The following is a 13,788-nucleotide window of genomic DNA, read 5'->3' as shown; positions in this document are numbered from 1 at the left end:
ACTGTTTAGGAGAAAGTAGTCATTACCACAAGATCTCCTCAAAGCCAGCAGAGAATTCATCAACTCTAAATTAAACACAGATAAAAGCAAAAAACCCCCACAAAAGCTAATGGTAACAGCACTGGGAACATTTGCATGCATTTGTAAACAATTAAAGCTGGAGAAAAAACTGAAAATTAAGGCTGCATGAGAGTCTTTTTGTTGTTTCTTTAGTTGCAAAGGTATAAATAAAGGTATTGAGCAGCAAATCCTATTATCAGTAAGCAGTCTGAAAGCATGTCACTAAATTGGCAAAATATGGGCATATCCTGAAATGCATCAATTCTGTAGTAGTTTAAAAGTTATGTAAATGCATTTTAAATTAATAAAATTTTTAAATTTTCCAAAACTTTCTGTTGCCAGATCACAACATCAGATGTTATCACAGTACACCATTGAGAACAATAATTCACTGCAATTCCAAAAATACAAAGAGTTCCAAGCATTGAGGTAGTGTAGCCAACAAATCTTTGTTTATTTAACAAAGTAACAACATTATGCATTACTGCCATATTTGTAAACTACAGTTTCTAAACTGAGGGTCTAAAAAGCCAGACGTCCTTGTAGCAGAACAGAATTGCAGCTCCCAGCAGCAATAAGGATTCAGAATGTGTTGCAATTAATGTTACACCAAAAACTTGGCTTTTCTTTTTAAGATAATGGCGAAGCTAATGAAACACTGGAATCGGACTTGTCTGTTTCAAAATCCTACTGTCATTTTTTGAGTCAAATAATAAGAAATGCCAGAAGTCCATTTTAATCACGTGATGGTCCAGTGGTAAAAATACATTTCAAAAGGATTTGAGCTAGAGCCTTTGCTGGGATTGTAAGCAGCAGCAACTCATCTGGGTGGTAGGACAGAACAAGAGAATTCACCCTCCTTTCATTCTCAGGAACAGGTAAAGTGACGGAAGTGTTCAACATTAACATGCAATTAACTCCTTCCTGAAAGGTGTGGCACTGATTTATGTGTTTTCACAACAAAACACAGTATCCTTTAAAAAAGTATACTTAAGTTCAAGCAAAGATATCACCTTGGATTCTTACCATACACCCAAGACACTCAAAGCCTCCAAACATCAGTTAAAAGGTGCTAAGCAGCATTTTAAGCAAAGGGAAGTTTTAATGGCTAATCTCTTGGAAGCCCATCTTGCAGTACAAGCATTGATTTTCAGTTGGAGGAGTGGAAAGACTATTAAAAACTGACTTCAGAACTGCAGGAGGTGAAACAATTAGAATAATATAATCCTATATAAAAAAAGAAAGTTTACTGTGTTCCCTTAGAATAAAAAGAGGAGAACTGATTGTTAAAATAACACTTCTGCGTAGCTCTAAACTTAGAATTTCCACATAGCTCTAACTTTAGGCAAAGGGATTATTAATTCACCACCTATTGTTTCACAACACAAAATAATGGATAAATAATGCAACCAGTGCAAGGCTTCCCTGAACACTGCCAGGCTGAGGCTGGATCCTGCATGGATCCTGCTGGACCCCACAGCAGCTGAGAGCACACCACACCTGTTACAGTCAGCATATTTGCATTTTTATCTGCTCTCAGATAAAAACAGAACAGAAGGTCAACATGCACTAGAAAACACATTCTGTCATGCTGCAGTACCAGGAAAAATTTTAGACTTAGTTTTCCCCAGACACTGTCATTCCCATTAATGTGCAGTGAGATACTAGAATGTGGACACAACTGTCTAAGTTTATCTTACTCTTTGATGGTTCAGGACAAAAAGCTTATATTTTGGCTAAAAGCATGGTTTTCAGTGAATCTGTTCTGCAGCAACACTTTAACACAAGAATATTTTGCAGGTCGCTCACTCTCCATGTCGCTGACTTCTTCAGGGTAAAACACATGCTATGAATGTATGTGCACATATACACACACCTAAGTATGAACAAATACTGTTTCCAGGACATCTACCAATGCTGTTCTTTTAAACTTCTCAAGCAAGGCTTCTCAATAAAATAAAAAAATGCAGTGGGGTAGATTTCCTTAAGATACAACTCCCATGTAACTGCTGACACTGTATTTTCAAGCCTCCACTGTGCACTTATGCAGAAATGGCAACACCCCCAGTGAAGGCTGGGTATAACATCTCCCTCACATGATTTACATCTTGCTTTAATTGTTACTTTAGGTGATCCAGTATGTTGTGTTGTCTACACCCAGGGCTCTATGAAGACAGCTTCTTAAAAGATGTTGAAATACTGGTATAGAATGCATTTATTAGCAGAGAAGGAAATACAAAGCTAATCAACATATATTTACTATGATATAGTTTCTTATGCTTGTTTTATTTTATTTTCTCATGAGACTTATTCCTTATTTGTAATAACTGTTTCCTTTTCTTACATCCCAGCAATTTACTAAATACATTTCAAAGTTTTTAAACTGCAAATAAAATCACACCCTGAATAGATAATGTTATTTTAAGAAAAAGTGACAGTCTATTTCTAAACTATTCTGGTAATATACATTTTAACTGCATCCACTAGCTCTGCTTGAAAGCAAGATTTCTACTGCTACAGTAACTCATCTCTTCACTTATATCAAGCTACAATCCCTTTAATTATCACAGAGGTGGTGAGTTGCCAAAACAAAAGAGTAGGACTTCAAATGAAGAAAAAGTAATGAAAACAGATCCAATTTTCCTGTTAATGCAAGAATAATTAAATAAACTTAAAAACCAAAAGCAAAACACACCAGAAAACCAAAGTCCAGTTTATTGACACAATTATTTTCTTCCTAGAAGGTTAAGGATTTTTCTAAAAGGTGTCAGAAAGCCTTTACTTACTTCCTCATATTCCTCTTTGTCATCGTCATCATCAGACACAATATTATCGTTGAATGGCTCTTCTAGAAAGAAGCAAAACAAGAGGGTGTCAGTTAAGTTGCACATGTACAGCTCAACAGAATCTCATTATTACCTCACTTTTACAGGAGCAAGAGTTAACCTGCTTCTCAAACAGACATGTCCTTTTCAGGACAACTATTGGAATAATTTGATCCTATAAGCATTCCAAAAATCACTGAAATCAATTGATATTTTAGAATATGACAGAAATAGAAACACTCTGGAATAGTTACTTTCTCATAAAATCCATGGTGATGTCTCACTGTATTTACTAACAAGACTTGAATGAAAGTGTGTGCACTTGCAAGTTTGTCTATTTTTCAAATATTTTTTAATAAGAGACTCTATTTGTCCCCACAAATACTTTAATATTATACTGTTTTTGTGCATAAAAAATTGGTACTCACGCAGAATACTTATTTTAACTTTTGAACAAAATTATTTCCTCAGGAAAAAAGTGGCCAGGCTTATGCTGGAAATCTGAAAACACAACTTGTACTCATCAATGACTCAGATAAAAGCTCTTAATGCCATTTTCAGGTAGAAGAAGAGTGGTTCTATAACCTTGAAGAATAACTATCATAGAGTGGCAATACAGTGTTTAAATACTTTAGTTGTTCTTCTAAAAGCTAGAACTGTAAGACAGGGTGTGTTTTCTTTACATAAGCCAAAGAGAGCAGCTCAACTTGTTCTACATTTACTGAACAGAGAGATGAAACCAGAATTAATCTTCTTTTCATTATTTGCTTTCTCTTTCTTCAGTCTTCCTTCCAGTCATAGAAACAGAAAATGGAATAAATATTCCACCTTCTCAGTCTGTATCAACAGCATCTACAGCTCCTATGACCCATCAACATACTCTCCCAAAAGGATGGTGTCTGCTCCCTATTCAGGATAAGCCATTTCACATAAAGCTACACCTCAACAGAGCAAGGGATGACCACAGACAGACCTAGTCCCTAAATCCTGTTTTACAAATTTTTTGTAATTGCATTTTTTGCAGTTGGTAGCAGTCTCATTACCATCAGACCACTGACATGAAAGAAAACAGCCAAGGTAATTTTATTTATGGTCCCAAAACTTTGGAATTGTGTCTTACTCAGCCTTTTATTTATTCTTTATTATTACAACATAAAGAAAATTTTTAAATAGCTGACTTTCAAATCCTGACATTCACTAGTCACTCTCTTTCAGACCATCACACTATTGTTATTCTTTGAGGGTTCTAATGCCAAGTAAAAACATGAGCTTTTTTATGGCTTTTGTGAAAGATTTAAAGCTCTGATAGCTGCATGCATTCTGACCTGAATTGAGTTGCTTGATAACAAATTCAATCTGTCGAACCATCTCTTCATTTCTTTCCTTGATAAAGCAGCGCAGAATTTCTTCCATTCCCTGGATGTAGCAGAAAACATTGGTAGATCAGTATTTCCTGTGACTACAGTGACAGAGATCTGTTAGCTAAAGCATCTCTTTTTTTTTTGTCAGGAAAAACAGAGGCAGTGTGAAGCAAACCACAGTGCTCAGCTCCAAGTGTTGCATAGACAAAAGAATTACGGTCTCTAGATTGCTTCAGGGATTAAACAGAGACACGTCCACGATGAACAGCAAATTTTTATGATATGTTGCTTTTGCCTTCTTAATTCAGTACACAATAGTCATCAGAACAGGATAAAATTTGCATCCACAGAGACAACAGTGCAAGGTTCAGAGAAGGAAAGCAAAAAGCAGAACCAGCTTTGACTTTAAACCTGGTCTCTCTCTTTATGGCTCCTTGATGTTGTGTCTCTAAGCTTTTAAGATCACTTTCAATCCTCTGTGCTCTGTGTGGCAGAGTATCTGACAACAATTATGTCTCCCTAACTCTCTGGGTTAGTTTTTAAGATATAAAGATATGCTGCTATCCCAGGAGCAGCTTCCTCAAACACAGAAATAGAAACAGAGTTGTTACCATTAGACTTTCACAGGAAATCAGTTCCTAGTTCTGAAACCTTCCTTCTTCTGTCTTCCCCAAATAATTATGTCTATACCAGGCAGAAGGAAAAGCAGCAAGAACTCGTTTTAGTGGCTACTAGTGGTGCAGAATGAGCCACATAAGGGGAAGAAGCAGTAGGTGAGATGAAAGCACCTCCTGGGCCACAAGGAGTCTACAAAATGCCAGAAGGACACACAATCCTAAAATAACACCTTTAATTTATAATCCAGACAGAATCCTTCACACTACTGGGACTCTACCCCTGGGAAAAAGACCTGAAAATATGGCAGAAGTGTTTGAGACCTACATTCATATTTCCCTTAGGATCAAAGGGGAAGAGCCTCTTCTTGTGGGTTCCCTTCTGAAAATGCCCTGGCTCCCACCTCACAGCCCTGCTGTAGCCTGCTCAGCAGGTCCCTGTCTGGCCATCTCTGGCAGAGGTGTTGATTTTCATGCTATGCAAAGCAGCACTTCTTACCATTTCTTTGGCTTCTTCTCGGACAGAAGGGATGGCCAGAATACTGTACAGTGCTCCATTCACATATGACTGGACCTAAGAAGCAGAGATAATCATACCATGAAGAAAAACTCCTACATTCATCCCAGTTGACTATCAGCAAATATAAGAATGAAAGTGTAGAATAACTATAGTTCAAAGAGTTTAACCAAGCTAGACTGGACTTGTAAAAATTCCCACATGGGAAGCAGAGAACTTTTAGGACGCAAATATACTGTGATACGATTGATCTAAACCAGTACGCTGCATGCCAATTTCCCAAACAGCCCCCCCTGCTTCTGATAATGTATTTTTGCAAATTGACATAAGAAAAGAAAAAAATTAAAAGAAAGAGAGAAAAGCAGAAAGAGAAGGTTAGTTTCTGACAAACACTAATAACAGTACAAAAAACAGGACAAAGAACAGGGAAAGGACCCTGCCAGCATGAACTCAAGATAGTCTTCAAGCATTGTAGCCTTAGGCAGGATGATAAAGCCAAAGCAGCTTCAAACATCCTCTCACTCTGCTGCCTCTTACTGTCTTCTCAGGAGAGGCAAAATACTTGCCAGCACAAAAGCTCTGAATTATGGCTAGTGTAAGCCACCAGATCTGTCAAACTAGTTTTACCAGCACTTATATTACCCTCTCCAATAGCCAGTTACTTTTGAAGCACTAAGATTTTCAGTCATTTTCTGTCTGTACCTTTGGAACAGTGAACAATGAGCAGACCTGGGAGCAGGGGAAGCCAGGGAAGGTAAGGGACTGGGATTTACACAAGGATTACAGAGCTTCTCAGGAATCTCTCCTCACACCCAAGAGCACTGTTATTCTAGTTTTGACTTCAATAGTAAAACTTCTGCCAAAGTAAGTGCGAAGTACATTGTAAGAATGCACTCTCTGAGAGAAACTTCAAAATAATTTTAAAGCACAGACTTCAACAACATGGTAGCATTTTCTAAGCATTTCAGTCTAGGGGTTGGTATTTTATCTTATATTAGTATGTATTGTCTTAAACTTTCATCATTCACAAAACAAAGGCAGTGAAGGAATCCAATAAAGGTATGTCAAAATTAATCAAAACAATGCCAGTGAAGAACTGATCTACATCTTCTAATGAATTCATAACACATGGACAAAACACTTTGTTGAAGTGTATTCTCTATTTTCAGTTTAAATTATAAACAAAACCCCTTTTTGATACAGTCATTGCATATAAAACTAAGACACCAGAATTTATATTTAATTTTTATTAGAAGTCTCCAAACACCTTGCACAATCATAATGGAATTATTCTAGAATATCCTGGTAAAAATTCTGCCTCCATGAATTCAGCTTTGTATAATATTTGTCTGCATTTCTTTCTGCCTTAAATTTTACTCCATGGTTAAAGAAATGCCCCTCTGCAGGGACAGCTGAAGCAATGCTTTATGTATCAGACAGCAGTTATCAGAGTGATGTGCCAACAAGTATCAGGTAGAAGTAACTAATAATTTTTAACATTTTCCTCTGAGGTGGTTCAACTTAACATTGATAAGATGCAAGTGTGCCCTGAGACAGAAAAGAAAGGGATCACAAAAGGTTAAAGTAACAGTTCACAGGTCAAGTAAAGGGGAAGATAAAAAGATACTAGGGCTTGAATGTCACAAGTCTACTATTTCCTTATAGCATTCCTTAAAACTACAGCAAATATGTTCCCTACACCTCATGTTTTGTGTAATGGGTTCGCACCACACATTGTTCATCTCATGAACGAGTTAAGCTTGAGGTGATTTGGTGCATGACATTTAAGCAGCATCAGAAACTGCAATCAAGCACATGGACTGCATGGTAACTGTATCCAAAATCTTCCATTCTTAGCTGCCAATATTCGTTAAAGCAAGACATGCTTCTGTCTAGAAAAAACTCTGCTCAACAAAATAAAATTTATGCATTTGTGAATTTTAGGAAAAATTCATGCAACTTCAAACTTCACGCAACTTATAAAGGAAACAAAACCAATTTATTTTTTACATTTTTACAATCTTCTTTAATTTTTCTTTCTACCTTTTCATTAACACAAAGTTTGCTGTGCAAATACCTTAGGATTCTCATGGTCAAGAAGACTAGAAAGAACTCTGAGCATGTGATTTGGGATACTTGCACATATTTTCTTCCCTACAAAGACAGAACACATAAATATGTTTGAAAAATAGAACAGATTAGAGCAGGTTTCTTTCTTACTTTTTAGAATCAGTATTAAATATAGTTTGCACAGAGCAATACAATTTCTTATCCCTGACTAATGCTACTCAGCATAACTGAGTTGAAATCAGTGAAGTTACTCTGGATTTATGCAGTTGTAGTTTTTGTGTTGTTTATGCAACACAAAGGGGATTTAAAAAATTAACAAAGGTATTTTTTTGCTTACAAGAAGCAGACAATTTTTCACCCTTACCTTACTTTCTGTTTAAAAAAAAGTAAATTTAATTTAAACTCTTTTTAAGTCTCTTGGACACAGACAGAATCTTATTTTCTTGGGGGAATCTCTGCACTGTTGAAGGGAAGGCAAGGTGAAGGTTAAACTCCTCGCCATTACTCCTCAACCCAGTTCTTTCTGTTTACAAAGAAACCTCTTACATAAAGTCTGCAAAGTGTCCTTTGAAAAGTGGACCTGGAATGCAGCAATGGCAGCCTTCACATACTAATATGAAAAAGAATCTTATAGGGTGCCATTGCTTATTTCTTTGCTTAATTCTTTAAAATTCAGTGAAGCTAACCTCCCACAATTGGAATCCTAGGGAAAAGAGATGTGCTTAAAAGCATTGGTTATAACACTAAATATCTCTGGTTGTGGTCCCTGCTGCTGATTGTAGTCACTTCAAAGAATCCTGATAAAACAGGAAAAAGAGACTCGCAATCTTCCCTACCTATATATACACCTATACATGAATAAGGTTGTCATTCAAAATGTAAGACACCTGCACTCCGCAGACAAAGGTTCATGAGCAAGGCAGCACAGTACTCCAGGTTGTAATCAGACAGGCAATCTGGGTCTATTAGAACATCAACCAGCCAGAAAATGAGCCCATCTTTGATCATTGCCGACTGCAGTGTACGCCTAGGATTAAAAAACAAAATTAGATCACAAATCACAAATGTCAGATCACAACATAAACAGCTTTCATATACATTTATAGCCGGTACAAGCACATTAGTCTGTCAAAAAAAAAGATAAATCCCTAAACTACCCATTTTGGCAGAATCACTAAACTAAGTAATTAACAAAGCCTGAACAAATTGAAGATGCAGATTCCCATAGAGTTAGAGGACTAAAACATTGTTGGATAGATTCAGGGGATTTTGTCTTTCATTTTATTTTGTTATTTTTAAACCTGTGGACTACTGAGGTAAATTTCTTCATTGTTTTCTAAGGCTTCTTACTCCAGCCAAAATGGCATTTTCAATTGTCTTTTAAAATTGGTTTAAAAAGCCAGCTACACACACAACAGATCCATAAAACAAATTAATTACTTCTGTCACAGGTAGCCATAGTACTGTAGCACTTTTGTACTGTCAATGTGACAAATTAGATTTTTTTGCTTTAATCTATTTACACTTTTCTCTAGAGATTCTTAAATCTTATGTTCTTTAACTCTATTTGTAGTTGCCTTCAAAGACTATGCTGAATGAAGTGCCAGGTGGCAAACTGTGATCAACAATAGAAATGCTACACTTTACAATACAAAAAAAAAATAAAAATGTACGGGTAGACAAGTCTTACTAAAGAACAGCATTTTTAATAACATTATTTCCAAGAGGCATTATATTTAAATTGCAAAGATCAAAACAGGTGCTTTCCTGGCTTTGGTCCTGAAATCTCATATGTTTTTTAGTGCTGGATATTGCAGCAGGTCTATGGCATGGACTAAGCAAAGTGGGGACATCTCACCACATAATAAAAAAGTTACCCTTATGTCAAGTATTTGGAATTAACCTTCTATAAGATTGTTACTTTTTAGAAAATAAAAAACATCCAAATTTTCAGTATTCCTCCTAACTGCTGTGAAAACAGAGTTCCTAAGCTTGTATTTATTTGATAAATAGAGCATACCCTTTACTGCTTTTGCATGTTTATTTTGTGGTGGGCACTTGAGTCGGACTGCTAACACAAAAGTAAGAAAAAACACAGCCCATGCATAGACAACTCCAGGAAAGAGGGTCAACAGGATAAAGATGAAATCCCTGAAAAATGTTTGCAGAAAGGATAATGAAAACCTTATGCTTTGGAGTGTAACACAACTCTTTTTTTTCCATGTAGGATCATCAGAGCATTCTACATTAAGATTTTCACTTTCTTCAGTTAAGGAACACATACAAAGCACATAAGGCTGTGGTAGGAGATGTACATTTACTTGAGCCTTGACAGCTGGTAGGAAGTCAGGTTAATTCAGTCAGCAAAACTGAGTTCTCCATAATAAGTGACATTGCTTTCATCAGCCATCAGGGGTTCTGATGATTGTTACGGGAAAATCAAGTGCTCTTCTTTCCTCCCTGAACAGAGCCTAACTAGCCTGCATTTCCTCTCCTGCTGTCACCACCCCACGCTGTGCTTTCATCACCTGAGGCTGAATTTCTGCAGAGCACCCAGAACATTCTCCCATGTAAGGGAATCCTTGTCTTCAGTTTTCAGTCTGTCCTCCAGCATTTGCAGCAATGTTGGGTTCTGAGAAAGGTAGGCACGACCTGGTGCAAAAGGTGATGAAAGAACAGATGCTGAGATAGCAGCTATGATAGACAAGCTCCTGCTCTTTGGAAAAGTAAACAGGATTGACCTCAGCTTCCTCTTGACAAACCACAATCTTGTGCCAAGATTCAAACAAACCTGCACAAAGTTGTGTAGCAGACCAGTTGCTTTCAATCTAGACACCTGGGGTGTTACAGGTCCACACCTGCCAAATCAGTACCACACAGAATCCACTTTGAGTATATGCTTTTTAATCTATCAGTTTTGTACAATCAAGGCAAAGAACAGAAATGTCCCAGGAACTTGGGAAAGTCAGGTGCCCTCCTGCTACTGACTTCAAATGAGATTTCAGCGCTTAGCAATACTTAGCTCCAAAAATAGCAACAAACCAAGAGCTTATTTGGGACAGACAGAGATACAAAGCTGGATATATATGCATCTGGATTGCTAGCAGTGATGCGCAAAGGTTTATTCAGGTGAGGACAAGGAAAATGCAGGAGCCACAGTAGTTAATATTGCACAGCCTGGTAGCAGGTCTGCCCACAGGACCCCTAATTAATGGGGATTTTTCTCTTTCACCCTCACGGAGAGACTGAAGACCATATTAAAGGCAGCATCTGAGTAAGCTCCCACATGGATCACAAGCCGTCAAAACAAGCCAGAAATACTGAATACACAGTGTCAAAATGAAAACCTTCCAGATACTGCAAAGCTGATTTGAATGCATGTAACAAAAGATAGTGAATCCCAAGAAAAAGGGTGCAAAATAAGGCTCTACATTTTCTCATGCACTGACATGCACTTGTGAAGCACCAATAAGACAGCATTTTATGAAAATGCTATCTTATTTTCTGCAGTGAATCTTTTACCTTCTGTCAGTGAAGCAAAAGCATTGATGAGCCTTGCCATATACTGTCTGACTACCTCACTCTTAGAATATAATAATTGGAGGACACTTCTCTGAAAAACAAAGCAAATGTTAATAAACCACAAAGAAGGAAAACACAAAAGTTAGTCTTCTATAATGTTTTAAAAGCTTCACTAAACTTACACATAAAAAAACTAACAACCCTTAGAATGAATATCGAGTTGTCAATATAAGGTACAATTTATTTTTTTATTGGCAAGGGGGTGAAGGAGAGATGGAAAACGAACAAATAGGTAAATTACAGCTTCTCAGCTGAGTCTGTTAAAACACCATTAAAGTCTATGGTATAGAGTGGAAGTCATAACGAGCCAACACATTCCAGTTAAAGCTGGTACCTAAAATTAATATTCAGTCAGTGACCAAAAAAAACAACTTAAGTTTTGCTGATGAACTTAAGTGCATTTAATATTACCTGGGTTATCAGTGACTGAAACAACTTTTCAAAATCAGCACACCAGCAATTCCCCTTTCTAATGAATGGCTCCAATCCACCTCAGATTCACAGAAACAGGTTGACCAAGCTGTTGCAGGTGCACAGTGACACATTCCACAGCGGCATTGGGAATGAAATCCTTATTTAGTTCTTATCTTAGATCAGTGAAATGAATTGAGTGTTATTATTTAACAATACACAATCACTCAAAAAGAGACACAGGATCTGATAAGCAAGACCTAAAGGGCCTCAGGCTAAGGGCCTCAGGCTTCGGTTCAACTCACAGAAGCTAAGCACAGAGAAGTGATAAACTTCCATTTGTCTACAAAAACTGTGTCTAAGCTACGAGCTCTTGCAATGCAAAGCTTTGCCGTCACATTTAAAGACCAGGATACAGAAGCTAAATGTATCACCTGATTTTGGCACTACTACCTTTTTTTTTTCTCCCCTTCCAAAGAGCAATAGAATTTTATGATCAGCAAATCATAGACACAAATGAGCAGTATCACACAGAAGTTGGACAAGTGACAACTCTCAGTTTCAGCTGACCTGACAGTTGCTGTGGCAATCTAGGAGGTCATTACTGATGTAGGCTTGCATGATAGTGTCTCTCTGTTCTCCAGGATATGATGTTGTCAAGCGCTAAAATAAATAACAAGATAAATAAACAAGTAAAAAAAGCAACAAAAAGTCAAAACTATGGATTGATGATCCTGGAGATTTTAAAGGTGCTGATACTCTGTAGCTGAGAAACCTCTTTCACAGGGAGCAGTAATTCAACCTCAGAGACCTAAGGGAAAGAGAGGAAATGAACTGACCTGACCTCAGCTCTGTGATCCATTACAAAACTGTTACTTGGGAGCTGTCATCATTGTCCATACAGGAAAGATATGGAATTACTTCCCATAAAGTTAAAAAAGCCCCTCTAATTAAACATCTGAGACAGAGCACTGGGCTAGAAGTACCTCTGGTCAGAACAAACAGATTTTATTTTATGTGAAAACTGTTTTGAAACTTGATCAGAATTCCACTATTATCATCTTTCATGACTGTCACTTGGAACACATCAGCTTCCTTTTCAACAGGAAAATGTAACTTCCTGTTGTCACCTATAATTTTTCTGAAACATCATTACATGACCCAAATAAATGAAAAGGTAGGTACCTTGATTATAAAGGAAAACCAGTGATTAGAGTCAGGTATGTCTTGGCTACAGCAGTATTTATATAAATAGAAACCAAAACAATATATAGAAAAAGGAACTGCCTAAAACAACAATTTATTTGAAAGCACATCAGAAATTATTTCCATTTTTATTATCTCAGAAATCTGGGAATTCCTCATGTAAGGAATCAGTCTCTCCTCAGACGAGAAGGACACTTCTAGACTATAGATAGACACCTCCTGTCCTGGCTACCTTCATCATCTCAACAGCCTTTGCAAACTTCACCAACAGGGAAGTTGCCTGTGATGCTGAACTCATCACCAGAATAACCATCTTGTTGGCAAAATGGATCTTAGTTCTGGATGCTTCCAGAGGCCCTGTCCTTACCCAGCGCAGAGCCTGCAGCAAGAGGGCCTTGAGACGATCACTCCCTGTAATCAAATCTTTCTTCAACTTCTCATAATCCAAAGAGGGCAACAATGGCACATCCTGTAACTTCCTAAATGCAACCGGAAAAGACATTCATCAAAATTCTCTCTCTTAGTTCAGTGCAGCTGATGTTACTGAGGTGAGAAGAGCCAAAACAGGAAGTCTGCTTCAAGAAAAGAACTTCCACATTTTCACACTTTTATTACCATTATAGTGTTAGAACAACAGACTTGTTAAATTTGGGCTTATTTCTTAATTATGCACGCAGCTCATTTACCATCATAACTTGCAGACAGTAACTGGCAACCAGCCAGCTGATGATCTGAGATTTTTACTGGCACAAAACAGTACAGTAATATCCTTTTTTCCCCTCCCCTACTGGACCACAAGGGCATGAGGACAACAGCTCGTGGCTCTTGACACAGTTAGAAACAGATGCAGTAAAAAGCTGCAGCTCCAACTCCACCTCCCAACCCTCATGCACACAGAAATGTCTTCTCCAAGGCAAAGGTGGTGTGGGCTGAATGGATTGGTACAGGCTGGAGTATGCTCCAGCTTACATGAGACTTAATACAGGACTACTTTCTATGCATCAATACTATCTTGCTATTTTGAAATTTAACACTGGAATATAAGTTTCCCTTAAGAAAACTGCTTACAGTCAATGTTTTAATCCTAATATTTAAATATAATGCACTAAAATATTTTAATATCTTCCCATCCTGCCACTTTT

The 13,788-nt window shown here is 37.4% G+C and overlaps 1 protein-coding gene across 3 annotated transcripts in view; it reads right to left on the bottom strand.

The window, feature by feature from the left end:
• The window catches only part of ARMC9 (armadillo repeat containing 9), a 59,058-nt gene that overhangs the window by 21,533 nt on the left and 23,737 nt on the right, over positions 1-13,788 (bottom strand). For all 3 annotated transcript variants that reach the window (XM_058843486.1, XM_058843488.1, XM_058843487.1), the window contains 9 exons: positions 13,014-13,125; positions 12,011-12,103; positions 10,970-11,060; positions 9,976-10,099; positions 8,335-8,474; positions 7,455-7,531; positions 5,360-5,434; positions 4,211-4,301; positions 2,847-2,908 (listed from right to left, as the gene is read on the bottom strand). In XM_058843486.1, coding sequence (XP_058699469.1) covers positions 2,847-2,908; positions 4,211-4,301; positions 5,360-5,434; positions 7,455-7,531; positions 8,335-8,474; positions 9,976-10,099; positions 10,970-11,060; positions 12,011-12,103; positions 13,014-13,125 — 865 coding nt within the window. The remainder of the gene's footprint in view (positions 1-2,846; positions 2,909-4,210; positions 4,302-5,359; positions 5,435-7,454; positions 7,532-8,334; positions 8,475-9,975; positions 10,100-10,969; positions 11,061-12,010; positions 12,104-13,013; positions 13,126-13,788) is intronic.

This window comes from Poecile atricapillus, chromosome 8 (genome assembly GCF_030490865.1).
Source record: "Poecile atricapillus isolate bPoeAtr1 chromosome 8, bPoeAtr1.hap1, whole genome shotgun sequence".
Lineage (NCBI taxonomy): Eukaryota > Metazoa > Chordata > Aves > Passeriformes > Paridae > Poecile > Poecile atricapillus.
The sequence above is the reverse complement of the archived record's forward strand: the minus strand, read 5'-3'. Positions and strand labels throughout refer to the sequence as shown.